The sequence below is a fragment of the Calonectris borealis genome, chromosome 2 (assembly GCF_964195595.1).
Source record: "Calonectris borealis chromosome 2, bCalBor7.hap1.2, whole genome shotgun sequence".
Classification (NCBI taxonomy): domain Eukaryota; kingdom Metazoa; phylum Chordata; class Aves; order Procellariiformes; family Procellariidae; genus Calonectris; species Calonectris borealis.
This window is the reverse complement of record NC_134313.1, coordinates 114622738-114648852: the sequence shown is the minus strand read 5'-3', so window position 1 is coordinate 114648852 and position 26115 is coordinate 114622738. Positions and strand designations below refer to the sequence as shown.

At 40.5% G+C, this 26115-nt stretch overlaps 1 protein-coding gene across 1 annotated transcript in view; it reads left to right on the top strand.

Moving 5' to 3' along the window:
* POU6F2 (POU class 6 homeobox 2) overlaps positions 1-24797 on the top strand; it is a 322671-nt gene extending 297874 nt beyond the window's left edge. Inside the window, exons 8-10 of the mRNA XM_075142989.1 lie at positions 5348-5516; positions 16875-17043; positions 20334-24797. Coding sequence (XP_074999090.1) covers positions 5348-5516; positions 16875-17043; positions 20334-20838 — 843 coding nt within the window. The 3' untranslated portion in view covers positions 20839-24797. The remainder of the gene's footprint in view (positions 1-5347; positions 5517-16874; positions 17044-20333) is intronic.
* Positions 24798-26115: the final 1318 nt, after the last annotated feature.

Here is a 26115-nt window from a genome sequence, read left to right as displayed (position 1 = left end):
ATTTTAGGGAACGTAGACAAAGCAGAGAACTCCATTTATAGGAAAAATGGAAGCATGAAACACTTAAACTACTACTTCTGCAAGGCATTATCATGGCATTTCAAAGTGTTTGGGACTGTCTTTTTATATCAAGGTATTTATTTTTCAGCACCTTCCATGGACTTTAGTCTTTACTAGAGCTGATGTCCATATTTCGCAGGAAGAACTAGCTGACATCAGAAAAAATTGAAAATCTTTATTTGTATCATAAAGCGGATTGTTTTAAATGTATTTCTTGCTTTTTGTGCCACTCCTCTTAGTTTCATCTCTTCTGCCCTTTTTGTTGTACTTGTCTTTTTCACCTCTGTCTTCCCTAATTTGTTGTGTTTCCTCATCTCTCAGATTTCCTTTTCACTGAATCATAGAAAAACAGGACTGGAAAGGACCTGAAGAGGTCATGCAGTCCATCTGCTCCCCCTAGGCAGGATCAACTGTCCCTATATCATTCTTGACAGATGTTTGTCTAACCTGTTCTTAAAAACCTTCAATGATGGAGGTTCCCTGACATCCCTAGGCAACCGAGGCCACCCTCCTTAGCATTAGAAAGGTGTTCCTGATGCCTGACCCTAGCCCCCCTTACTGCAATTTAAACCCATTACTTTCTTCTCCCTTCCATTAGGGCCATATTTTGCCCTTGCTGTTTGTCCGGACTCTCTGTAAAACCAGTAGCAGTTCTGTTATGACACAGGGCAATATTCTCTTTAAAGTTTGTTCTTTATTTCCATTTAGTTTCTTTCTCTTTCCTTAGCTTATGCAAAATACTTAGTTACTCTATCACTATCATGTAACTTCTGGATGCAGGGAACAACATCCCTGATCTCATAAGAAGACCTTAATACAGGACTCCAGTCAACCATCCCAGGTGTAGGAATATCCTATATACATAATTTAAGAACAAAATTTAGTCTTACAGACCTAATTCATTCTTTGCCTCTGCAATTACCTTCACTGTTGACAGCAGCATGTAAAACTGATGTAAAAGAAATAAGAATCAAGCCCTTTACATTTTTCAGTTTATTCTTATAAAGTATTATGCTGCACTTTATGCTTCTCATATTCATCTTATTCCTCTAGCTGTAGTGTGCATATATATATTCCTGCCAGATACTGATCAGTGTTGCATACAGTCATCATTCTCGGCATGTCTACTATATCCACCTACACAGAATGGCACTTACAGCAACTGCTTCTGTAATTTCTGTGCCTCCTTCTGTCTTTGGATGGAAAATGCACAACAGTCATAAATATAATTCATATCATATATACGTGTCCAAAATTGGGAAAAGTCAGCTATTGCAAGTTTGAATTGATTCTGTCATCTAGAATCTAATTCATAATCTAATCGTCTCCTCTCCTTAAGGCTATTTCTGGAGTGGAAATTATAGTGGATGAAAAGAGAGAGAGTATTTTAATGCAATTTCGTGACATAGATAACTATCATTGTTCTTTAAGCAGGACATTTACAGCTTAACCATCATGTCTGTAAAACAGGGGGTGTGCTGGAAATTATGTAGGGAGTTAAAGATGGAATCATCCCTCAGTCCCTGGTCAGGCCTTAAGGTGACTCTTCAGCTTCTCCAACCCCATTGCTCCCTTTTCTCTCACAAGCGGTGAGTTAGAAACCAACAATCTGTAAATATCCCTTATATATTGTTATTACACCTAAGGTCACTGTGCATCTACACCTGACTAGCCGAATCCCTTTTTGCCCAGCTAAATTTTGAGAATTTCTTACGTTTGTCCAAAGATTTCTGGATGTCTGACAAGAAAACTGCCAAGCTTCTGGGTATCCCAGTTATTTCAAAAATACATTTGCAAATACATTGTGCAATACACGTGTAGAGAATCAAACACTTCGTAGACTTAACCAGCATATTGTGCATGTGCTACTTAGTGGCTGTGGCACGCTTTGCATGCACGGCTGGAGAATGCAGAATGCCCTCTCATTCTGGTGCTTCCCAGAAGCTTCAAATTTATTGTGTACATGCTCAGCAGTTGAAGTGTTCAGGGACACTTGTGTAACATGGCTGGAAAATGTTGGATTTGCCACCTGTGTCTTACATGATCATGTATTTCTCCTTCAGAAATACGGATGGGAAATAGCATAGAATCATAAAAAATTAAGGCTGGAAGGTCAAGGTTCAAGAGATTATCCAGTCCACTCTGTTGTTCTCAGGCGGAGTAGCTCTTCCAGTATTTGTCTAACTTGCTCCTAAGCACTCTCATAGGAACTCCACAGGTTCCCCCAGCAATTTATGCCAGTGCTTCACTGCCACATTCGACAGCTTTTCCCAGCATCTAATTTGAATCTTCCAGGTTATTGAGCCTCATTCTCGCCACTATAAAATGTAAGACAGACTCGTTCTCTCCTCTTTTCATTAGCTCTGCCTGTATTTGAGGCAGGCATCATATCCCGCTCAGTCTTCCCTTCTTTAGATTAAACACAACCAGTTTGTTCCAGGTGCCTTCATAAGCCTCAGGTAACTCCCAGGCCTCCAGCCACTCTAACTATTCTCCTCCAGTTGGTCCAGATTTTTTCTGAAGTGTGGCATCTAGCTGTGGGCACGGTGCCCCCCCTGCAAAGGTCTTTCCAGTGCTTAGTAGAAGATTCTTCACATGCACTGCAGACATCACTCCAGCTCACACAGCATAGTATGGAAGTTGCCTGTTCTTCACTTTTGCAACACCCCAGTATTGCTGGTGGCATGTTCAAACTGACAGCATCATTTTGAATCCTAATCCTGTATTCCAACCTATCAAAAGCCCCTCCCAGCATGTCTTCACCATGTAACTTTAATAAGTATATTCTCTTCTCCATCATCCGGGTAATTAGGAAAATACTAAATAGTGCAGAATGAGGTCAGACTTCTCTGAAGCATCATCCACTCACACTTCTGTTTCCACAGATAGATATCTATCCTCTCAGTTTTGTTTTCTAACTGCTTTTGCATTCATTCTGCAGCAATTGCATCTAAACTGTGTTTCCCTAGGTTATAAAGAATGTCACACAAGGGAGTGTCGAGAGACTTGTAAAGTCAAACCACCTACTGCTTTTTCCCTGTCCGCAAGGCCAATTACCCTGTCTTAGAGGGAGATCAGATTGGTTTGACACAGTTTGTTTCTAACAATCCATGTTGTTTGTTGCTACCTTGTTTTCTTGCGGGTGCTTACAAATTGTTTGCTTATTTTCTTCAGTACTTTTCCACAGGTTGAAGTTTAGTTGACTGGACTAGAATTTTGCAGTTCTTTCTTTTTAAAGATAGCTACTACCTTTGCTCCTCCATCCTCACAGATAAGCACTGACATCTTTAAGACTCTTCCAGATAGTGCGAAAGCATCTAACTCATCTAAATACAATACCTTTCTTCCCTCTCCTAGGCTGAAATCTTTAGTTTTGCCAGAGATTCCTTCGGACAACGGACCCAGAGCCCAAACGCCTGCCTGTTTCTAAAAGCTGCAGTCTGTGGGCATAATGGACAGGCAGTTCCATTTCTGCAGCATTCAGAGGAGGCCAGCCCTCCTAGTGGACTGCTTCTGTAGGAGAAGATATTACAAAAGTAGATGGGTTGGGTGCTCTCCATAGATAAAATCCAATCCTTAGTGAATTTTTTTTAAAGATGCCCAGTGCTTGCATGAGTCTGAAATCTGGAAACCTTTCAATCAGCTTTTCAACTATTATCCCTTTGATACAGTGTCAGTTTTCTTTTTTAAAATGTGCTTGATCCAAAAAAACTCCTCAAGATAATAAAATGTTTTTGTTTATTGATCCCTAGGGAAGTCAGAATAGGCTAAAACTGGTCAGATAAGTAATTTTCATTATTAAATGGTAACTCAAAGTTTCTTGCTTCATTTTGTGTTATATCATTCCATGTGGGAGGTAGAAAAAGGAGTTGTAATTTTTTTCAATTCTTAAACAGACCCATAACAGGAATAATGTCATTAAAATTGTTCATATGTATTCCACAGAAAAGTGTCATCTTGAATGTGATCAGATACCTTTATCTACTATGCCACACAATTTGTTGTCTACTTAGCATCAGTCATTTCTATGTGTTCTGAGAGCGTATTATATATAATTTGAGTATTACTAATGAATTCAGCTCCTTTTCTGAAGTCATTTGTTCAGTTAAATATCAAAAGAGAAAAACTCATACTCCTTAGAATTCAAGAAATAGATTTAAATTACTGACTTCAAGCAAGGCCAAATAGGCCTTTATCTTTCCCCCTTTCTGAGAATGCACATAACAGCTATTACTTAAAATTGAAGCCTTTTAGTATGTTTTTGCAATCTTTTTTGATCAATATCAAGAATCAACATAAAATAAAGGTATAATAAGTAGCAGTCACCTGAGTGTATGAGGACTATATTACTGTATTACCAGGCTCTGAAAAGGCTGTACTGGACTACTAGAAGCCAATTCAAAACTGTGAGGTCCATTGTGTACCTTCATTCTGTAGAGAGACTGCCCTTTGAATTTGCTGGGAGTTTTATGTAAAAATCAGTACTGGAGAATGTTCCTAGTTTTCAATCCCACATGAAAGCGTAGAAGGCAGAAGGGATTAATGGTTCTTTCCTTTCCTAGTGAACAACCAAAGAGTACACTGTTGTAAAACTTGTAAAAAAAAATTTATAAAGCCAGATTCACGTATCACAGTGTATCATTTGCATCTATCATACTCGCTAGACTTTTTAGGTATGTCTTACTTGACACAGTCCTGATGTGAATGGGGCTCAGAAGTTTCACTGTGTTTTAGGCAAGGACAATTTATAAATTGAGAAATAAGGTTTCAACATTTTGGGTTTTTTGCTAGAGCTAATGTCATAAAACAAATTATTCCTTTCTGTAGGAAAGGGATTTTCCCCCAATTTATCTTCCTTTCCCCATTCCCACTCTTCTTGGCCCTGGTCCTGCAGTATGAAAGGACCTCTCTGAAACAATGCTGATTTATGTGAGAATCCATGTAGGGAATAAAAGTCTGACTTCATGAGTCAGAAAACAGGTAAGGACATGTATTTATTAAATCAGAATGCTGCTGGGAATGTCATAGGTCTCATCACCCATTTCAAACAAGTATTTAGCTTCTAATTAGATTAAGTATCCAATTAAAGTGAGAAAAAATGGGAAGTCGGAATTCAAAGGAGCTCAGATTGCTCCTGCTGTAACATTCTGTCACCTGAACTACGTCCATGGTATTTAATGTGCCTATGGGTTTTGTTCCCCAGAAGTAGATGGGTGAGGTGGTGCATTGAAAGATTCCTATTACTGCTTCATTTTCTAAATACTTATTTTTACATTTTAACATATAGCTCCATCAGCCCTCCCAGACGCAAGTGGGACAAGCAGCCTCACAATCCAATCTCCTGCATTTGGCTCACAGTCAAGCATCTATGTCTCAAAGCCCAGTGCGTCAGGCTTCCTCTTCTTCCTCCTCATCCTCCTCCTCTTCAGCTTTGAGTGTTGGCCAGTTAGTCAGCAGTAAGTATTGCTCCCTGGCTCTCCTTAATTCTCTCCTCTGTTTGTCCTCCTCACTGCTGAGTTTCCTGATCTGTTTTCCCTCCTTTTTTTTTTCCGTATAGTAGATTGTATATTGCTAAGTAGAGTGACTCTTACCAATAAGAACTGCTAAGTGCTGTCATGGATGGGGCTTAAGGTAAACATGCCTTGAGAAACTGTAATAAATGCTAAAAATCGTCATAAAAATGGTAGCAGCCGTTAATTGACTTACGAGGACAATTCTTTTAACTAAAATGTAGTTTATGTTCTTTGGAAATTAGAAGTTTTTGAATCAATTGATATAATGAATTATATTGCTCAGAATTTGGTGGGCAGACAGACCCTCCTACTTTTGGTTAGGCTGCTTGTTCGTTACTGTTTGTTTGCTTAGTTAGTGTAGCGAACCATTTTACAAACTCTAGCACTACACAAATCTAGAGCAAGAGACCTTTCTTGCCAGGAAAAGCTTGCACAATTTAAACAAGAAAGAATTGTAACGTGGGAGAGGAGAGAGAAGCACGCTGCAGTGAAATAACTGAGTTTCAGCGTTAGGATTGTAACAGCTGACCTCCTGAACAGCCCTTTCTTCCAGATCACACAGTTCAGAGTCTTCACTGTTACCTTATCAGAATTAACTTTGGTCTTTACATAGCAAAAAAAACATGTTAAAACACATAAGAAGCGTTAACAGTTTTTGCACATCTGCAAAAATCTGAGTGTATTGGGTGACCTTGTTCAAAGATACTCCATGTACATATTTCAAGTAAACAAACACTGTAGCTCACACTGTATTGGTAATGTAAAATATATGACTGATACAAGCTTAGGAAGGGCTTGGAGAAACTGTCATGCAAAGGAAGATGTGAAAAAATCTTGGTTAGATTATTCCAGAGATTGTTTACATGGGAAAATTACTAGCAGAGCTATAGTGATAAAATTATGCTGGTATAACTCCCAGTGTGAATACTTTTATTCTGGAATAAAAATATCCACATTGGTAGTTGTAAGTACATAAAATATATAGATATAATTATAGTGATATAAATATACTGCTATTGCTCTGTCAGTAAATTTTCCCATGTAAACAAGCTTGTAGGAAGAAGACAAGTAAGAGACTTCACGTTAAAAATACATAAAGTTACCCCTTGTCTATATGGGAAAATTGACTAAAATAGCTAGTGCAGAATAAGTTACTTTTCAATGGCTAGTCCAGAATAGCCTCCCTTGTGGACATTTTTATTAAAAAAAAATTCTAGAATAACTATTGAGGGGTACTCTACCCCACAATAGTTATTCCAGTCAATTTCCCCAGGTGGATAAGTGCACTACACAATAAAAGCAACATGGAAGAAGCCCTTTTAAGTTTACAGGATAGATCCATCAAAAGTTAGGATATGCTAGAAAAATAGTTGCTTGTTCAACTGTATGCAATTCCTCTTAGAATGTGTATTTTATGATAATGATAGACGTTTGTGATTAAAATCACGCAATCATGATTTTTTTCTCATCCTTCTTTCAGTGCATTCCCAATGGAATTGTTCTAGGGATGCATCAGAACTACTAATGCAAAAGGCGGGCTGTTGTCCCAGGGTTTGCTCCCTACCTGATGCACTAAACTGTTCCCCAGTTTGCATAACATTTGAGGTAGGGAGCTGTAGATGGGTGAAGGATGGTATTCCTTCAAGCAGTAGAGCGCTGAGGAGCTGAAGCTTTCTGTCTGACACGTAATTCCAGTGCAATGAGAGGCAAGTCACTTAAAACAGATTTTTCACAAGTGCTCCATCAACATCCAGCTTGAGACTCTGGACTTTAATTTACAGAAGAACCTGGTACTCACAATTACGATTTTAAGTGCACTTTCACTGTGGAACTGTATAAAGAACCATTTAAAGACACAGTCTTACTTGACCTAGACTGGGTACCCAAAAATGCTTTTTCCCTTAGTATCTGTCCACTTCTCTGTGAATAAGAATTTTCTTGTAGAAACACAAGAAAATAAATTAAGATTTAAAAAAACAGAAGAGCTCAAGAGGAAATGAATAACTGTGTCTTTAGTGGAGAGCTTTAACAGAGGTCTGAGGCCACACACTGAACAAGTAAAAAGGCAATACATCAGTCAGTTCCTCCATAATGAAACTCAATTTGTCCTGTGCACTGGACCAGGCAGGGGTCTGGGGAAAAAGAACTGGTAATCTGGGGCTCAAAGACTATGCTACACTGCGTTGTGAGCTACTGTAGCTCCAGCATTTTGTAGCTTCTGACTGTTTATTTGTGCAACTCTAAGGATGTTCTTTTAGCTTCATTTTTTGCTTGGATAAATTTCAAGGTTGTTACAAAAGCAGAATAGTAATGTAAGTCAGTCATACAGTGAGATAACGCTTATATTCATAGTTGGAAATATGAGATCTTCTGTCAGTTGAATGGATGGAGAGGCTGATAGGTTGTGTTATCATCTTGTTGGTCCTGCTCTAAAAGGAATGACATGTGCTGTGCTCATGGACTTGGCTGAGAGCAGAGGAGTATGAGGCACAGGAATATCAATTGGGGAAGAGGGAGAGATACACTAATGAACATAGACTTTCTACTCATTCCTCTCAGGCTTGACTCCTTCCACTGCTTGTCCTGTTCCAGTCCCATTACTTCCTCACACTGTTCTCCACACAATCTACACTCCCTTTGCCTCAGTGCTTCTTTTCCTCTTGCCTTCTCCCTCAACTCCTCTTCCCATTTCAGTTCCCCTCCAGCTCCCAGTCAGTCTCTGTCCCCAGACCATATCTGTGTCCCTTTTACCAGCCTTTTCATAGGTAGTTTCTGTCCTCCTCTACCTTGTTTTATCACTAGTGCTGCCTCTTTTTCCCTGTTTTGTTTCCTCTACCACAGTGATTACTACTCTCTACACAGTCAGGCCCTCTCTCCCCCCGCTCCAAACTCAAATCTTAGCTCCTTAGTAGTCTTAGAATCATAGAATCATTAAGGTTGGAAAAGACCTCTAAGATCATCAAGTCCAACCGTCAACCCAACACACCATGTCCACTACACCATGTCCCTAAGCACCTCATCTACATGTCTTTTAAATACTTCCAGGGTCAGTGACTCAACCACTTCCCTGGGAAGCCTGTTCCAAGGCCTGACCACTCTTTCAGTAAAGAAATTTCTCCTAATGTCCAGCCTAAACCTCCCTTGGTGCAACTTGAGGCCATTTCCTCTCGTCCTATCGCTGGTTACTTGGCAGAAGAGACCAACACCCACCTTGCTACAACCTCCTTTCAGGTAGTTGTAGAGCGCGATGAGGTCTCCCCTCAGCCTCCTCTTCTCCAGACTAAACAACCCCAGTTCCCTCAGCCACTCCTCATAAGACTTGTGCTCCAGGCCCTTCACCAGCTTCGTTGCTCTTCTCTGGACAAGCTCCAGCACCTCAATGTCCTTCTTGTAGTGAGGGGCCCAACACTGAACACAGTATTCGAGGTGCGGCCTCACCAGTGCCGAGTACAGGGGCACGATCACCTCCCTGCTCCTGCTGGCCACACTATTTCTAATACAGGCCAGGATGCCGCTGGCCTTCTTGGCCACCTGGGCACACTGCCGGCTCATGTTCAGCCGGCTGTCAATCAGCACCCCCAGGTCCTTTTCCTCTGGGCAGCTTTCCAGCCACTCTTCCCCAAGCCTGTAGCGTTGCCTGGGGTTGTTGTGGCTGAAGTGCAGGACCCGGCACTTGGCCTTGTTGAACCTCATACAGCTGGCCTCAGCCCATCGATCCAGCCTGTCCAGGTCCCTCTGCAGAGCTTTCCTACCCTCCAGCAGATCAACACTCCCGCCCAACTTGGTGTCATCTGCAAACTTACTGAGGGAGCACTCGATCCCCTCGTCCAGATCATTGATAAAGATATTGAACAGGACCGGCCCCAGTACTGAGCCCTGGGGAACACGGCTCGTGACCGGCCGCCAACTGGATTTAACTCCGTTCACCACAACTCTCTGGGCTCGGCCGTCCAGCCAGTTTTTTACCCAGCGAAGAGTGCACCTGTCTAAGCCGTGAGCCGCCAGCTTCTCTAGGAGAATGCTGTGGGAGACAGTGTCAAAGGCTTTACTGAAGTCCAAGTAGACCACATCCACAGCCTTTCCCTCATCCACGAGGCGGGTCACCCGGTCATAGAAGGAGATCAGGTTGGTCAAGCAGGACCTGCCTTCCATGAACCCGTGCTGGCTGGGCCTGATCCCCTGGTTGTCCCGCACATGGCTCGTGAGCGCCCTCAAAATGAACCGCTCCGTAATCTTCCCTGGCACCGAGGTCAGGCTGACCGGCCTGTAGTTCCCCCGATCCTCCTTCCGGCCCTTCTTGTAGATGGGCGTCACATTGGCGAGCCTCCAGTCGTCCGGGACCTCCCCAGTTAACCAGGACTGCTGGTAAATGATGGAGAGCGGCTCGGCAAGCTCCTCTGCCAGCTCCCTCAGTACCCTCGGGTGGATCCCATCCGGCCCCATAGACTTGTGAGTGTCCAGGTGGCATAGCAGGTCATTAACTTCTTCCTCATGGATTATGGGAGGTTTATCCTGCCCGCCGTCCTTGTCTTTCAGCTCAGGGGGCTGAGTACCCTGAGGATAACTGCTCTGACTATTAAAGACTGAGGCAAAGAAGGCGTTGAGTACCTCAGCCTTATCCTCATCCTTGGTGGCAACGTTCCCCGCCGCATCCAATAGAGGATGGAGATTCTCCTTGGCTCTCTTTTTGTCATTAATATACTTGTAAAAGCATTTTTTGTTGTCTCTCACGACAGTGGCCAGGTTGAGTTCTAGCCGGGCTTTTGCCTTTCTAATTTCCTCTCTGCACAACCTAATGAGATCCCTGTACGCTTCTTGAGTTGCCTGCCCCTTCTTCCAAAGGTGATAAACTCTCCTTTTCTTCCTGAGTCCCAGCCAGAGCTCCCCATTCAGCCAGGCCGGTCGCCTTCGCCGCCCGTTCTTCTTGCGGCACATGGGGACAGCCCGCTCCTGCGCCTTTAAGACTTCCTTCTTGAAGAATGTCCAGCCTTCCTGGACCCCTTTGCCCTTCAGGACTGTCTCCCAAGGGACCCTCTCGACCAGTGTCCTGAGCAGGCCAAAGTCCGCCCTCCGGAAGTCCATGGTAGCGGTTTTGCCCCCCTCTTGACTTCACTAAGTATCGAGAATTCTACCATTTCATGGTCACTAAGTCCATGGGTTTTTTCCTTCCATCATTTCTTTTTCTTCAGACTGAAGGTAAATTTTTGCCCCCTCTGCATCCACATCATGCAGACACCACTCCCACGTTCCCTGGAAGCCGTCAGAGGAGTGCGGAAAACGATCACCAAGAAGAGAGGCAAGTCAGTCCCTCTGTTTTTACTGCTGTCCTGGCCCAAAGCAGGCCAGAGCCACAACCATAGGAGCGAGGGTTCTCCTCCATCTGCTTCAGCCTTAGGCTCAAGCATCCTCAGTACAGAGAAAAACTTAAAGAAAAATCCACACAGAAGTCTAGCAAATCTCTACTGAGTAAAGATGCAATTTTGGAAGCTCACCTGCTTGGACTTGTTTGAGATGGATTTTTACTTTGGATGGCAAGAAGCCCATTACTGACATAACCGCTATCTCCCTGACACCTATCAAGGCCATGCTTCAAGTTTTAGGGAGACTGAAGCTTCTTAAAGAAAAGAGGTTATTACAATTCTTTTATCCTGGGCAGAGCAACATGATTTATTAGCCTCATTCTCAGAAGTGGTTGACCAAAAATTTGTCTTATAATGGCAAATGCCAGTCAAACTTGGCCATAGTCAATACCCTATCTGAGATAATGAATGGCACAGACAAGATAGTTGCAGTGCTCCTCCCTTGCTCAAAACAGAAGAAAGCTCGATTAAATCGACAAGGGGGGATCTCAGAGTAAAGAAAATACTTTTCATACAATCAGACTGAGGAAGGCGTTGTGCTTGGGAATTAATTCACTGGGATCCAGAACTTAAGAGCATTCTAAAGGGAGAGGGTATTTATAGGAATCTCCTATAAAAAAGCATGATGATGATTACATATGAATAAAAAGTTCTTGAATTTTTCTAAATTTATGCTTCATCCAGTCCCTAGCTATTCAAGACCAACAGACTGAGTAGTGTGAGGGGCAGATCAACTCATTTCTGTCATTTACATAGCGTTATCACACAGTGAGAAGTAAAACAGTCGTCTCAATGATTCTTGATGGCTGTCCGGCATATTCTTGAGAGCATCTAGCCAACCACAAACTGGACCTAACACTGCATGCGTAAGCCTGCTTGAGCTGGCACGTAAGTGACAATGTTCCAGGGCACAAGAGAGCTACCTGCTGGTTTCTAGTAATGTTAAAAGAGCCTACAAAGAAGAAAATATGGTCAGTTCAGCAGGGAAAGATCAAAACACCTGTGTAATGAAACATGAAAAGGCAGACAGGATCCTTTACAGCTTTTCATTGTCCTTGATAATACCACCCTTTTAGACAAACAGTGTTAATTGATCGTCATGAATTTGAAAATTGTTTCATGTGACTAAAAACCCATTTGCATACGACTGTGCCTGCACACAGGGAAATAAATAGACAGAAAGCCATCCCTGTTTTGCTCCTTTGCAGAATCCATTCAGTTTCTGGGTGCAGATCCCTGAAAGGCAGGAGCACCACTTTGTCAAGCCTATGGCCCATAATCGAACAAAGCCTTCTTAGTGTCCCACCTCCCACACTGGCTAGCAGAGCTTTGTATAACAGGCCTGCAATTGAAATCTAGTGTCTGCCAATATCTATTCAAAGTCTTTTACTGGGATGAGGCTTGCAATGGGTCAGTGGTCCTGAAAGAAATCCATAGGTGTGAGGGCAGGAAGAAACAACTTGTGGCCTCCTGAACACCTCTTTGATTGCTTTACCGCTCCTGAGGCAGGAATATTGTTTTTTTCTTTTCCTCATTCGTTCCAAAGCTGCAGTCCAATCCTCCAGCAGAGGCCCTCGAGTCGAGTACCTTTGCCATATTCCAGAGGTTGTTGCCAAATATAGTAAAGTTCATGTAAAACTAGGCATATTCAGCTACCTTATTCTGTTAATCAAATTGCTTAGAGCAACGTAACTTCAGTAAATAAATAATTATTTGGGGCAAGGTTCTGCACGCTTGCTGTAAAAAGAGTAACTCTCTTTACAAGAAGCTGCCTCATATCAGTGAAATTACTAAAGTACTATGAGAAAGGGGTCAGAATTGGGCTTTAATAACTTTAGTGTTCCATGTTCCTTGTTTTTATTCCTTTTGCTTTTCATTCTAGTCATATATTCTTTATGGTTTTACATTTTTTCTTTAATATGTTTCCTAATTTTAAAAAAGGTGCATTTCCTTCCTTTTTTTTTTTTTTTAATTTCCCTTTATTTTTTTATTTCCTCTCCTTTTTTTCCCCTCTGGATTGTTGTGTTCTTTATAGCTTCTCCCTTTTGTCTCATCCTCAAGCCCTCATCCCTCACCAGTAACAAGTTCCTCTAAAGACAAAAAATTATGGTTGTTTCCAAAGAAAGGACATTTAAAAAGAAGCTCTGCTTAAGCAAGGACTGCAAGATTCATTTCTACTCTTCCTGCCCCTTCTGTATGATTTCTTTATATTGTCTCATCCTATCTCTTTTCTCTTTTCTCCTCTTTGTTTTCTCTTCATTCAATTCTACATCATTATTCCTCCTTTTTTCCATTTCATTTTCCTCTTCTCACATGCATCTGTCTTCTCATTTCTTTAACTTTTCCACCATACATTCTCGTTGTGGAAATCACTGGTTTCCCCTCATGCTCTGAGACTTATGTCTCCATGAAGTTCCTTTCTTCCTTCCAAATTCATTTTACTGTCATCTGTTACAATAAAATTAAAATGCCTCCCACAAACAAATTATTCTTCTTTCTTTCCCCTGAGCACCAGTCTATTTTCCATTAACAATGTTTTGTCCTGCCTCTCTTATTCAATTTACTTTCCATTGGACTTCCTTTGCCAGCTATTTCTCCTCCTGTCTGACTGGGGAAATCATCCCCTGTAAACCCTCCCGTGGTAGAACTCTGCACAACAGAAATTTGCTTTCTCCTTCAGGGTGCACTGATTTCTTTAGCAACTCTTTCCCCTAACTATTAAAATCACAGCAAATTTGCACTCACCAACAAACTCATGCAGGATTTTCAGAAGAATTCAAAAGTTGAATAGTATTCCCTTCAGTAGGAAAAAAAGGGTTTCAATGCAGGAGAGCCTATGGATTTTATTTCTTCCACTCTGCTCACCCATCTTCACCATCCACCAGGACATGTAGGGGAATTTTAGCTGGCTTCCTTTTTGTTAGGGGATATGTATGCATATCCCCTAAAATGGTCCCAGACAACTCTCACCGTTCTCCAGCACCCAGTAGTTTCATAGACACAACACCCATTGTTTTATCAAGCCATAATGTACATTGGGAATTTTTAAATGCTGTTACTGTAGATCCCAACCACTCAATGAGATTGGTATTCTTTATTTTCCTGTTGGCATTGTGCTGCCTTCTCTAGGATATCCACTTAATTTAAAAAGCACTGGTTTATTTGCAGGCTTCAATAAGCTACTCTTCCTAAACTGTGAAGTGCACTATACACTTAACTGTTCTGAGAGCTCAGAACTTATTAAAACAAAGTCAATTATCTATTTATATATACTTATGTATGTGTATGTATTAGTCCATAGAGTCCAAGATTATGTATTTATGGCATTTTAATGGCAATAGAGTAAAACAGACCAGTGCTGTTATATGATAATGATGTCAATAGAGTGGTCTTCATAGTACTATTGGAGTTTTACGGAGCTGATAGAAATCAAGGGACTACTTCTATGGATTTCAAAGGGCTTTGAATCACACCTGAAGTAGAAGGGGTTCTGATTTGATACAAGTGCTATTTTCCCTACAGTTTAGGGGTAAAAGGCTTCAGTGTTTTGGTCCACCTCTGTTAGTACTTTCCTTCTCCCAAAGACACTATGTAAGAATGAAGCCTCTTTCTCAACAGATACTCCGCCATATATTACAACCTACTCCCATATTCCTGACGTGCATCACAGGGTTTTTTCTCATCTCAAGGAGAGCTCAGCCTAATTGTTCCCTCGTCCAAGCCCCTCGAGCAGGAAAGGACTTTTCATTATATTCATTCACTCTTGCAACAGTGCCATACCAGAAGGATCCAGCAGAACTTGGCAGAATTTCTCTATGATCATGTGCAAGCAAATAACCCCTTAGCTTCCTTACCTCTCTTTTTATTCCTATTTATTATTGGGGAGGTTTACAGGTGCCAGTTGCCATAGTTTTTGCTACTTTGAAAGTTCTTTGGGAATACCTGAATTGTCCTTTCACACATCCCTAATAGCCTTAGTCAGAGGTCTTAAAGTGAAGGAACAAAAGAGGTGAGGAAGATCACCATCTTAGTGCACTTTGCTCAAGGGAATCTTTGAGGCCGTTATCATTTATGATATTTTGTACATTTATCAGTCGCTCTTCAGAGACCCAAAGGGCAGATAAGCATCCAGCTCCATTCTGTGTCTCTGAAAATCAGAACTGGTATGCTAAATAGACTGTATATAGGGTAAGTAGGAAAATTTCACACCTCTAAAGGCAAGCAGTTTACAAACCTGAGTGTCATAGCGTCAACTACTTAAAACCAAATAATACAGGCCCTAGCTTTATACTGAATAAGTGCATGCACGTGTGCACAGGTGAGCTCAAGCATAGCGCTGACAACAGGAGGGACAATTCTGAGTGTGGCGCTTTGTCAAAACTAGGTTCAACCTATGTGCATGTTTACCTGTATGCATAGTTCATGTGGTCCCTGGTTGCATACGCAAGTATTTTTAAAACACTGTTGCTATGTGTGCTTCTTACGCTCAAGTGGCGAATCGATATAGGCTAAATTTATACAGCAGAAAACTCTCTTCCCTCTGTCTATGATTGGACTAAAAGATTTTTTATAGGACATTTCCATCATAAGGGAATTTTACATCGGGTTTATAAACCCCTGAAAATAAAAGCTTTGTTACTGTAATACTGACAAGCCCTTAGCTATAGCAGTGCTAGCAGGAGCCACTCTCATACAGGGTTCAGAATAGTAATGTAGTCTAGCACCGTCCTTGGACAAACTGCTTGCATTTACAGAAATTGATGGGTTATTGTGCTGCAAACTCTTCACCTAAGAAGTTTGAGGAATGAGGTGAAGAACAATAGAGATGTCTCGCTGGGAGAATGGCTTCACTACACGCAGGATTGCACAACACTTTGAAATCTTCCACCATCCCAGTCCCATGCTGTCTCCGACTTGGCAAATGCTTTTATTTAGCCAGGTATCAGTAGCTTGGGGAGAAAAAAAAGTTCCATTCTCCAGCTGTTGTGTCATTTCCCTTGATAAGTCCTAAATTGACCGAGTTATCCAGCACCAAAGGAGCTTTCCTGTGGTAGACATGCTTTATTATGTGCCCTTTCAGGGACAAAGGCTTCTGTGTCAGTAAACTGCTATGGAGAGGAAGGACAGATTTATTCTCACAGCACTATAAGCATTATCTTCTGAGGGGCTAATGTAAAAGGAAAAAATTGTGCAGCATTACCATCTGAAACCTAATGGCTGATGTTGCTGCTCCTTGATTATCAACCTGATGGGAGGCAGAATGAAAAGCTTGAAAGGCTGCTTCTCAGAAGGGCATATTTTAAAAGATGATTTTTAAATTAAGTAGTTTCTAAAGGCAGCATTTGGTTTGGGCTTGTTCATTTGCTGGGTTATTTTGGACATTTGCTGGTGGTTTGGGTTGGGTATTGTGCAAAAGGGAAGGAAGGTTTGTGAATCTCCTTATTTGGCATTAGTTTTAGATAAAGCAGAAAGTCTTGACTTCAGATTAAAAACCCAAGCAGTTCATGCGTATATTTAGCCCTCCCCACAGACTGCAAATAAATATATTAACACCAGCCTTCCTTCTGTATGTGATAAGAAGGGGAAACGGGAAACATGACTCATCAACCTTGGGGAGATTTTGCAAGGCACAAATGGCAGTGGAGAGCCCAGGCACTGCCTTACTCGGAGGTGAGTTGGACAGGAGTTCAGCAACAAAGTATGTCTTTGAAAATCTTTCACCAGCACCTGGAAACACTGCAGCCTAGTTAGCATTTTAGCAATCTGAACATGCTTCCTAACACACCTGATAAGATAAGCCTGTTTCTGTTTGGGGAAGAAGAGAAAGGGGTAAGTATTCAAAAAAATGAACATGACCATCTTGACAGTGAAAGCTGGTGTAAGCCTCGCCCACTCATATGTGACATGAAAAACTGACATGATTAAAAAAATATTTCAACAGATCCTCAAACAGCCACTGGAGAGGTGGATGGGGTGAATCTGGAAGAAATCCGAGAATTTGCCAAAGCTTTTAAAATCCGGCGCCTGTCCCTTGGCCTGACACAGACTCAAGTTGGCCAAGCCCTAAGCGCCACCGAAGGCCCAGCCTATAGCCAGTCTGCCATCTGCAGGTAACAAGTTACATCATAAACTCTCCTCTCCTCTCTTTGTTCTTAATTATTCAGCTTATTGTGAGGAGCATGCTTGTGTTTGAGTCCCCTGTCTTCAGAATGTATTATTTAATCTTGGACTTCTTAAATTAGCCAATAATGTTGGTATCTGGCAGCTAAAATGTTCTTACTGTGTACCCCTAAAGTAACTTTAGTCTTTTTTTTTCCTCCTTCTTTTTTAAACAAGTGAGAAACAATGTTCCTGACATTGAGAGTTAATTCAGTAGACGAGCTGGAGACCCCGCTGATGCTGGATAAGCACCAGCTGACCCTCTTCATACTGTGCCATTTTCTACAGATAGGGTTACTGAACACATATTTCATGGCTGCATCCCTGCTAAGTTAAAACCTGTATTACTGTGGTTAGCACTTCACATATAGGATGTTAATGATGATTTACCTAGGCAACACAGAAGGGAAAAAATTATCCTTCCTGCTATCTTGCAAACCAGCAGCTATTCATCTTTTATCACCCAAATGTTTACTAAAAAAACAGACAACCCATGTATGCAAAGCAAAAGTAGAAATCTGCCCTAGTCATAAGAAATTATAATACAGTCTTGACAGAGTTAAAGTAGTTAGAAGCAAATACTGTATATGCATGTATGTGTGTTACAGTAATCCCATGTTTATGCATGAGGTAACAAACACACTTAGGTAACAGCTTTTTCCTCTTGGGCAATGCCTTATAGTCCTTCTCCATCAGTGAAAGCCAAGAAACCAACTCTAAGCTTATTTAAGTGGATTTTGTTCTTGGTGATCCATGAAATGCTCTGTCTTTTTATCTGCTCTTTATACTTTTAATGTATTCCCCATAGAACGGAAGTGTACTTTTCCTGCAGTTTAAGACTAAGGTTATAAATAACATCAGTATGGGGTAGTGAGCTTGCAGCTCACATTTTGCTCAATGATTTTCCATAAAACCCATTGATTGTTGTTAAATACAAAAAGCTCCATAGGATCCTCTCACTTCTATGGTCTCCCCTACTGTTTTTTCTTATAAGATACCTCCCTGTAGAAAATAACCTTTATTCAGTCTATACAAGGATACTACTGCTGGGAAATTTGTTTCAAGACTTGTATATCGTTATACCAAACAACATGTACTGCAGTATCAACACTAACAAGCAATGCCAATGATATGAATGCTATTGCTCCCTGTTGCTAAGGATTAATTTTTTTTTTTTCTTCCCTGTGGTCAATTGGTAAAGAATGCCTAAAACGGGTGGAGTTTTTAGCAATTGCCAATTTGTTGTAGCCTGCTGTTTAACATACTATACTTCAAAGTGATAAATTGCAGTTTCCTTTGCTTTTGTCTAGTTTGCTGTCTTCTCATTTCCTCCATCTACTTCACACCTGAGAAAACCACTGGGGATGGTTTGAATTTTACTAAGAGAAAGGGTTCCCCACTAACCAATTATCATGAAAACCCCAATAAAGATGAAGTTGGAGCACAGACCAGGCTAACAAAAGCCCAGAATGTGGAGACCTTTTACAGTGGGCTCCTTAGAGGGGCAGATTGCTCAGAACATGAGGACTGGCTGCAGAAGTTGGTCCCAAATACTTGCAAGGTTATACGTTTTTTTATTTCCTTTGACCCCTCCGATGGATATCACTCTGGGGTGTAAGCACCTGCTATGACTATGCATTTCTTGTTACACAAGCCGCTTCAGTGGCAGTATGCTGTTCCTGTTCTTTTAGTGGTAACAAAGGAGTTTCAGTTCGAACTCCAGTGTAATGGAAGGGGCAGTAAGGTAAGCAAGTTGAACGACCAACTTGGAGACAGAAGTAGGGTCTCCTGGTGGCCTGTGCAGGTCATATCAGCAATATACCACCTTGCTGATATGTTCTGCATCCAAAGCGGCATTTTCTTAACTTGAGACAATGCATTCTAGAACATACACTTGAGCCTGAAATATCACTGGACGCCAAGGAAAGACACCTTGAAGTCCACACCACCCTAGGATCCCAGGCACCAGTTACAAATTCTTTGGAGTGTTATTGTCTGAAATTATTACTTGGCTTATTCTTTTCTTGTGAGAAATGCTTTTTTTCTTGCTGGAATATTTTCTGCAGCCGCCACTTGCTAGAGACACTAAAAATTGCCAATGCCAGTCACCGAGTTGCTTTGCACAAAGGCACTGATTCAGTCGGTCTCATCTCCAGAGCACATCGTGATTAGTGGCGGCAGCGGTGCTTCAGCACTGGGCGGGCTGGAGAGTGCAGCAGCGCCGCGCAATAACTGTTGCCTTTCCACAACGTTAAACACCGCGATGTGCGGAGTGGACATAGGCGAAGTGGGGAAATACGAATGGGTGGCATCAGAGGAGTTGGGTTAAGACTTTTTTAATGCGTAGCAAGAGAGGATGAACTCGGTAAATGAAAGAAACAAGTACTTATATTATTATAAGACTTGAAATGTGAACTCAGCTCTTCTGCTTGTTTTTGAAAAGATTAAAGCTTTGTGTGGCTGCTTTTCCAGATGTTTTATAATACTTGTAAAATCTGGTTTGGCAAAAGACTTTTGATGGCAAAATGATATATAGAAGACCTCATTTACAGGAAATGATATCATTCTGGTACAGTTTGCAGAAATCCCACAATAAACCCAGCTTGGTGCCACAGCATATTAGTAGACTATTATGCTGGATTTCATCTGGAAAACATGAGTCTGTCTTTGCACATTGTGGGGGCAGTCAAGATAATTGCAAAGTGTCCAGCTGTTTCAGCTGAACACCACCGTAGCTATGGGAATCTTTTTCCAACCCAGAAAAGGGATATAGTGTTAACTTGCAAACAGTGAAAATTGCTGAAAAATGAAAGGAGAGGAAACCTGATATTCGGAGGCTAGTAACTGCTGTTGGTTTGTATTATTAAAGCTGTGGTGTTTGGACAACGTGGGATGGGATGAGAAACAAAAGGATTAATCACAAAGACGGGATGATAAAGAGCAATTACCTTTGATGTCATTTCCTGTAATTAGACTTAGTCTTAAGGGTTTTGAAGATCATCAGAAATATGAAAACTTGACTCATAACCTGTATTATTTAGTGTACTTAGAATTTTGTTGTAGTGCTCGTTTTCTGTTAGCTTAAATATCTAGCTATATGTATTTATTTATAGATATACCTATCTGATAGTTTTCGTAATCCATTGTAAATTACCTCTGCCAGTCAATTAGTCAGGCAGGCAGGAAGTCCCACCCTGGCAGAGCATCAGTGTAAGACTCTTCTTTCTCAATTTTCCCTCAGACACACCATCCTGAGAAGCCACTTTTTCCTACCACAGGAAGCCCAAGAGAACACTATAGCTAGCAGTCTGACAGCCAAACTGAATCCTGGCCTTTTGTATCCTGCCAGGTTTGAAAAGCTGGACATCACCCCTAAAAGTGCCCAGAAGATAAAGCCGGTGCTTGAGCGGTGGATGGCTGAGGCTGAGGCCCGCCATCGAGCAGGTATGCAGAACCTTACCGAGTTTATCGGAAGTGAACCATCCAAAAAGCGCAAGAGGCGTACCTCATTCACGCCACAAGCCCTTGAGATCTTGAATGCCCACTTTGAGAAGAACACGCACCCCTCTGGGCAAGAAATGACAGAGATTGCAGAGAAACTGAACTATGACCGGGAAGTAGTTAGAGTTTGGTTCTGCAATAAGAGGCAAGCACTGAAGAACACAATTAAACGTTTGAAACAACACGAGCCTGCGACAGCAGTTCCTATGGAGCCTTTAACAGACTCTCTGGAAGAAAACTCCTAAAAACAAAACAAAACAAAACAAAACCACACACAAAAAAACCCGCACCAACAGAAACGTAACCATTCGAACTCTGTGAAAATATCTGTTCATCACCCTTGTAAGTAAAAGACTGAGAAAACTACAAGAAGGACAGAACAGTTTATAAATGTCCGTGGGTTTTCCTATTTAAAAAACAAAACAACAAAATACACAACACTTTGTGTGTGTGTCGTAGAATTAGTTCCCAAAAAAAGAAAAAGCCAGTTTTTTTAAATGGACTTAAAGTAAACCAAATAACTGCTTACTTTTTTTCTGTATATTATGAAAATGTGAACACATTTTAAGGAAAAAAAAAAAAAACAAAACAAAAAAGAAAAAAAAACTTTTATCTGTTTAAAAGCGAATACAAGCCTGCCACCTGGAGGAGTGATTGTAGCCTTTCAGGTATCAAGTGCTGATTCACTATGAAAACTATTAACCAAAGTCAGAAACATGGCATTGCAAACTAGATTGTTAGTCTACTCTTTTACGAGTGTAAAATTGTGTTACGAATTTTTACATTTGTATTTTGCAAAGAGGAAAACAACAGGATTAATTTCTCTCATCCTTGCTCGCACCCCCTGCAGGTGTGTACAAAGAGGTGTTAAGCCATTCCATAGTGGTCACCTCCTTTTCTTTTCTTTCCTTTTCTTTTAGTCAACAGTTTTGCAATCTCCAAGTGTTTGGGTGCCAAAAATAATTTATTTTTACTGTGATTTGCGGGGTCTGGTATTTCTCTTCTAAGGGTGTATGTCTTGGTTTGCATTTCTATTTTTTTTTTTTCTGATTCTTTTTGCTGCCTCCCCCCTTCCAGCTCATTCTCCACCCCTTCCCCAAACACATATAACCCAGTACTGTTTGAAGATTCTTAAAAAGAAAAGTGAAATCTGAACACTTTTATATTGATATGCTGAAATGCAATAGAGGACAAAGAAGGATTAGGATTCTGTCTGATGAACTGCTTATTGTCGACTGTGTAGCTTGGGATTTCTCTGTCCTTTGGCCATGAACCTGGAGAGGTTACCAAAACTCATTTTGTAGTATAAATATAAAAACTGCACACTTGGTTCAGTACTGCATCTATATTATGGTTCTATTTAAAGTAATTTCTCTCCAAAGTCTGCTAGCCAAAGAAATTTCTTGAGATTCTGATGAAAACAAACGGACAGGCCGAGAAGCGATGAGGATGCTTTGGACATAGTTATGTCACTATGGACTGTTTCAATGGTAGTGCTTTGTTCCTTCTGCCTTTTTTTTTATGTCATCCCGATATTGATGTTTGCCCTGTTGACCTCTTCAGTAGGAGGATGTGTTTCTGCAGGCGTTTGCTGTGACCATTGGCTAGGCTAAGCAATCAGGATATAGGGAAACCCATTGAATACCTTTTGGGAATAGTAAGGTGGGTCACCTGCAATATGTTTCAGGTGAATTGATTTTCCTGTAAAGACAACTTATCTCTGTGTCTTCCGTTTTGATTGGACAAGCATCTTCTAAAATACTGTGGTCATTGGACCTATGAGTATACCAAGGCTCAGAGGGAGAGAAAGGTGTTGAAGGTTCTCGATGGGGTATGAGCTGACCTGTGAAGGTCACCTGCGATTTTGATCTTCTGCTGAGTTCTGCTCCAGCCTTTGGGGTTCAGCCCACTGTTGTGCTATGTAGAAGCTGCATCTTGATCAGGACTTTCCAAAAGATAACATCGGTGATTTGGTTCAGCTCACTGTAGAGGTGGTAGAGTACAATTCTGCTGGTATAACTCCTGATTGTGTTCCCTGACCTCAGGATGGTTGTACTGGATTTTTGCTGGTCTACCTGGGATGTTGAAGGAGGTTCCCGAAGTGCTGGAGTCCTCACATAACACCTCTCTCACAGAGTTTTCATGAACTCAAGGCTATATCCAAAACTTAGTGAAAGAAAGGGACTTCCGTTGATTTCACTGGGCTTTGAATCTGGCCCTCGCTATTTTATTAATGGGATTTGCCTTGTAGAATGGGGTATTTGCTGCTTGGCTGGTGGAGTTTTAAGGCTTCAGAGACCATCATCTTTGCCAGAAACTGCCTCTAAATGTGAGCACTCTCAAAGGTCAGGGTTGGAGAGCACTGAGGATCCAGTACTCCGGGCTGGGCTCACGTCCAGCAAATGCATTTTAGGCTTTAAGCTGCAGCAGGGTATGTTTAAGAATATTTTCAGTATTGCTTTTATGAGGAGGAGAGTGAGAATTATTATTGACTTTTTTTCTGACTGTTGATATATAAATATCTGCCATAGGAAAAAACATCTCGGTAACCACAGGCAAATTGTGAGGAACAAAAAAAGATGCTTTACCCAAGCTGAAGTAAAGAGAGTCTCACAGCAACATCTGCCCCTCTGGGTTTTCGTTTTTCCCTCTCTATCCACAGATACCTATATCCACAGATATATCTATACCAAATCTATACAGATATATCTATATCAAATCTATACCAAACAGCCCTAAACTTGTGGCCACAATTCAATTTACATAAAATCAGGAGACCACCCAGAAGCCAACAGGGGAACAGGGAAAAACAGATGGTATTTGGAAGCAGACGCTCCTGAAGTCCTACCCGTGTCTCCAGTCCGCTGCTAATTGTCCAGTCATTAATGCCACACACACGATTACCTGTTCAGCCAGCCTTGAGACCGTACACCCCACCACCACCCTCCACACCCTTCATCAACAGCCTGAGAACAAAACTGTCAACCATTCTTTGCCTAAAAACTAAATTTCCAATTCTCCCAGGGACTGCTCTAAATTTGTGAAGAAAAATCCCCCAAGAAGAAAAGTTAACTAAACAGTGTATGAAAGATACTAAATGTTTAAAAATATGCTGGCAGCGGTTACATAAGCCCTTTTCTGTTCCAAAGTACATATCGGAAGGATATAACTAGGACAGTGAAAATGTAAAATAAATATAAATCGCCAGCTTGGAAGAAAAAATGATGTTCATCCCACAGTCTTAAAACCATTCATGTGCAGTGATTTTTTTTACAGTTTTCTAATTTTGTATTATGTTTTGTAAATTATTTATAAAGTGTTGTAATGCTTCTTATATTAATTTTTTTATAAACAAATTTTTGCTATGAGGTGTAAATGGTGCCTGAACAGATTCTTAGGAAGATAAATGATGTGTGAGTCATACATCTTTGGGGGGCCATAAATATTTTGTTTTATTCTGTTACTGGCAACATTTCTAGTTTCCATTTGTAAACAATTTTCATGTATTGATTACATTTGAATACCTTTTAATTTTGCATGTGACGAAAAGATAGATTGCTACCAGCAAATGAAACAAAAGTCTCTTCAGTCATATGTGAAGGTTTAATGGTTTTCCAATTTATTGATCATTGAATTTTTTTGAATATATATATATAAAATTATTATTTGAATTGTGAACCAAGGATTCACTTACTGTTCTGATTTTGTCTTTTTATGTTTTTCACTAAAAAGCTGTTTTGGACAGTTGAAGAAATCAAATGCATTAAAATGGTTCCAGTTTCTTTACGTTATTACTGAAAGAAAAAAAAAAAGAAAAAAAAAGAAAAAAAAGAGAGAACAAGAAAGCAAAAAGGAGCTAGGAAGGAACAAGTAGAGGCGTATCAAAGAACTCAAGCTATAACCAAAAAGAAATATGTAAAATGCCTTTGCTCGTCTTCTCAATGCTGGACCAAAGCTCAATGTATGTAGGTATATGCACATTGTATAGATATGGCTAAATGTTGCTGACAATCTCGCAATACTAAACTGTTACTATTAAAAAAAAAAAAGAAATACAAAAATAAAGCTGTTCATCAGTGTTTTACCTCAGCACTCTACTTGTACCCAGTTATTGACCAACATTCAAATAAGAAGATAAGAGAGGAAATTTATTTCCATGTCAATGTTTGACTGTAAAATCTGTTTGGAAAACATTTTGTAATGAGCTTTTTGTCATGTGGTTTGCTTGTTTCCAACTTGAGATTATGTGGGGCACATTTGTTTATTTATTGTTAAAAAGTGATATTATTAATTATTATTATTACTATTATTATTATTATTATTATTTTTGTCCTATGTGCTATAATCTACAGAATGGTCACCAGGGTCACTTATGAAGCACTGCAAAGAGATCTGTTTTTCCATGCATGGAGCATGCAGCGGGAAAGATGGCAGTACAAAATGGACTGTATTGTGTTGTTAAAAAATATGAATAGTTACAAAAGGAGTTGATGTGGTGGACTTGTGACCAAGAAACCAAACTGGATATTTAAAAGCTCCTTACTACTCTGACTTTGAAACCAAAGCTGATTTATCTGCACAGGTTGCTTAACATGAAGAAAATAAAAAAAAACTGACAAAAACTGTACCTAATCTAGAGCAATATCTGTACGGTCAGTAAAGCTGCACTTTGTGTATTTCTTAACAGCTTCAGATCTGTCACTTTTAATTTGTACCATAAAAAATAAAGAATTGTTTGACATGAAAAATAAGCTCCTTTCATGTGTTTGTCTTAAATCTCATGCATTATTCACATGATCAGAGCTCATGTAATTTCACATCAGTTCAATACAAAAATAGTTAAATGCTCAAAAGAAAGGAAGAAAGAAAATCCGTTTCCACTGTGGAGCATCACTTTATCTGCAAAACTAAACACTGTTTCTGTACCCGGAGTGGGCATGTACATTGGTGATGTCTTATTTTCTCTACAGATATGCGGAGTAGAGGATCTGCCTAAGGAATATCATGGAATCACTCAGGTGAGTGCGTATTATCCCCCAAGCCAAGTGGAGCAAAGCACAGGTGAACATGAAGGCCAGAAACGGTGCTTCCACAGCTCCCAGAACAAAGCCCCGGTAAGTGACGGAAGGGGAGTGTGGTAGCGAGCTTGGGTCAGCCTTTCCAATGATTTCTCTTGCATTTTTGCAAAGCTCATGAGGTTCGTTCCTCATTTCTTTCTGTAATTATGGTATTAGGTAGCAGAAATGCCTGTTTTTCAGGCCGTTTGCATTGAGTCATATTGAGTTCTGTCTAAATAAATGATTCTGAAAAATCAACACATTTTGAGAAATGAATTAGTTGTATTATAAAATTGTTTTGGAAAAAACAGGCTAGAAAAAAAGCTCTGACAATATTAGAACATTGAGTTTGAGACTTGGGAACAAAACTTCTGCAAAGCCTTTTTCCTTTCATTTTGTTAAATACTGTTTTACATTTCCAATACCACCTGTTAAATAATGAAAAATGAAAACAAAATAGAAAAT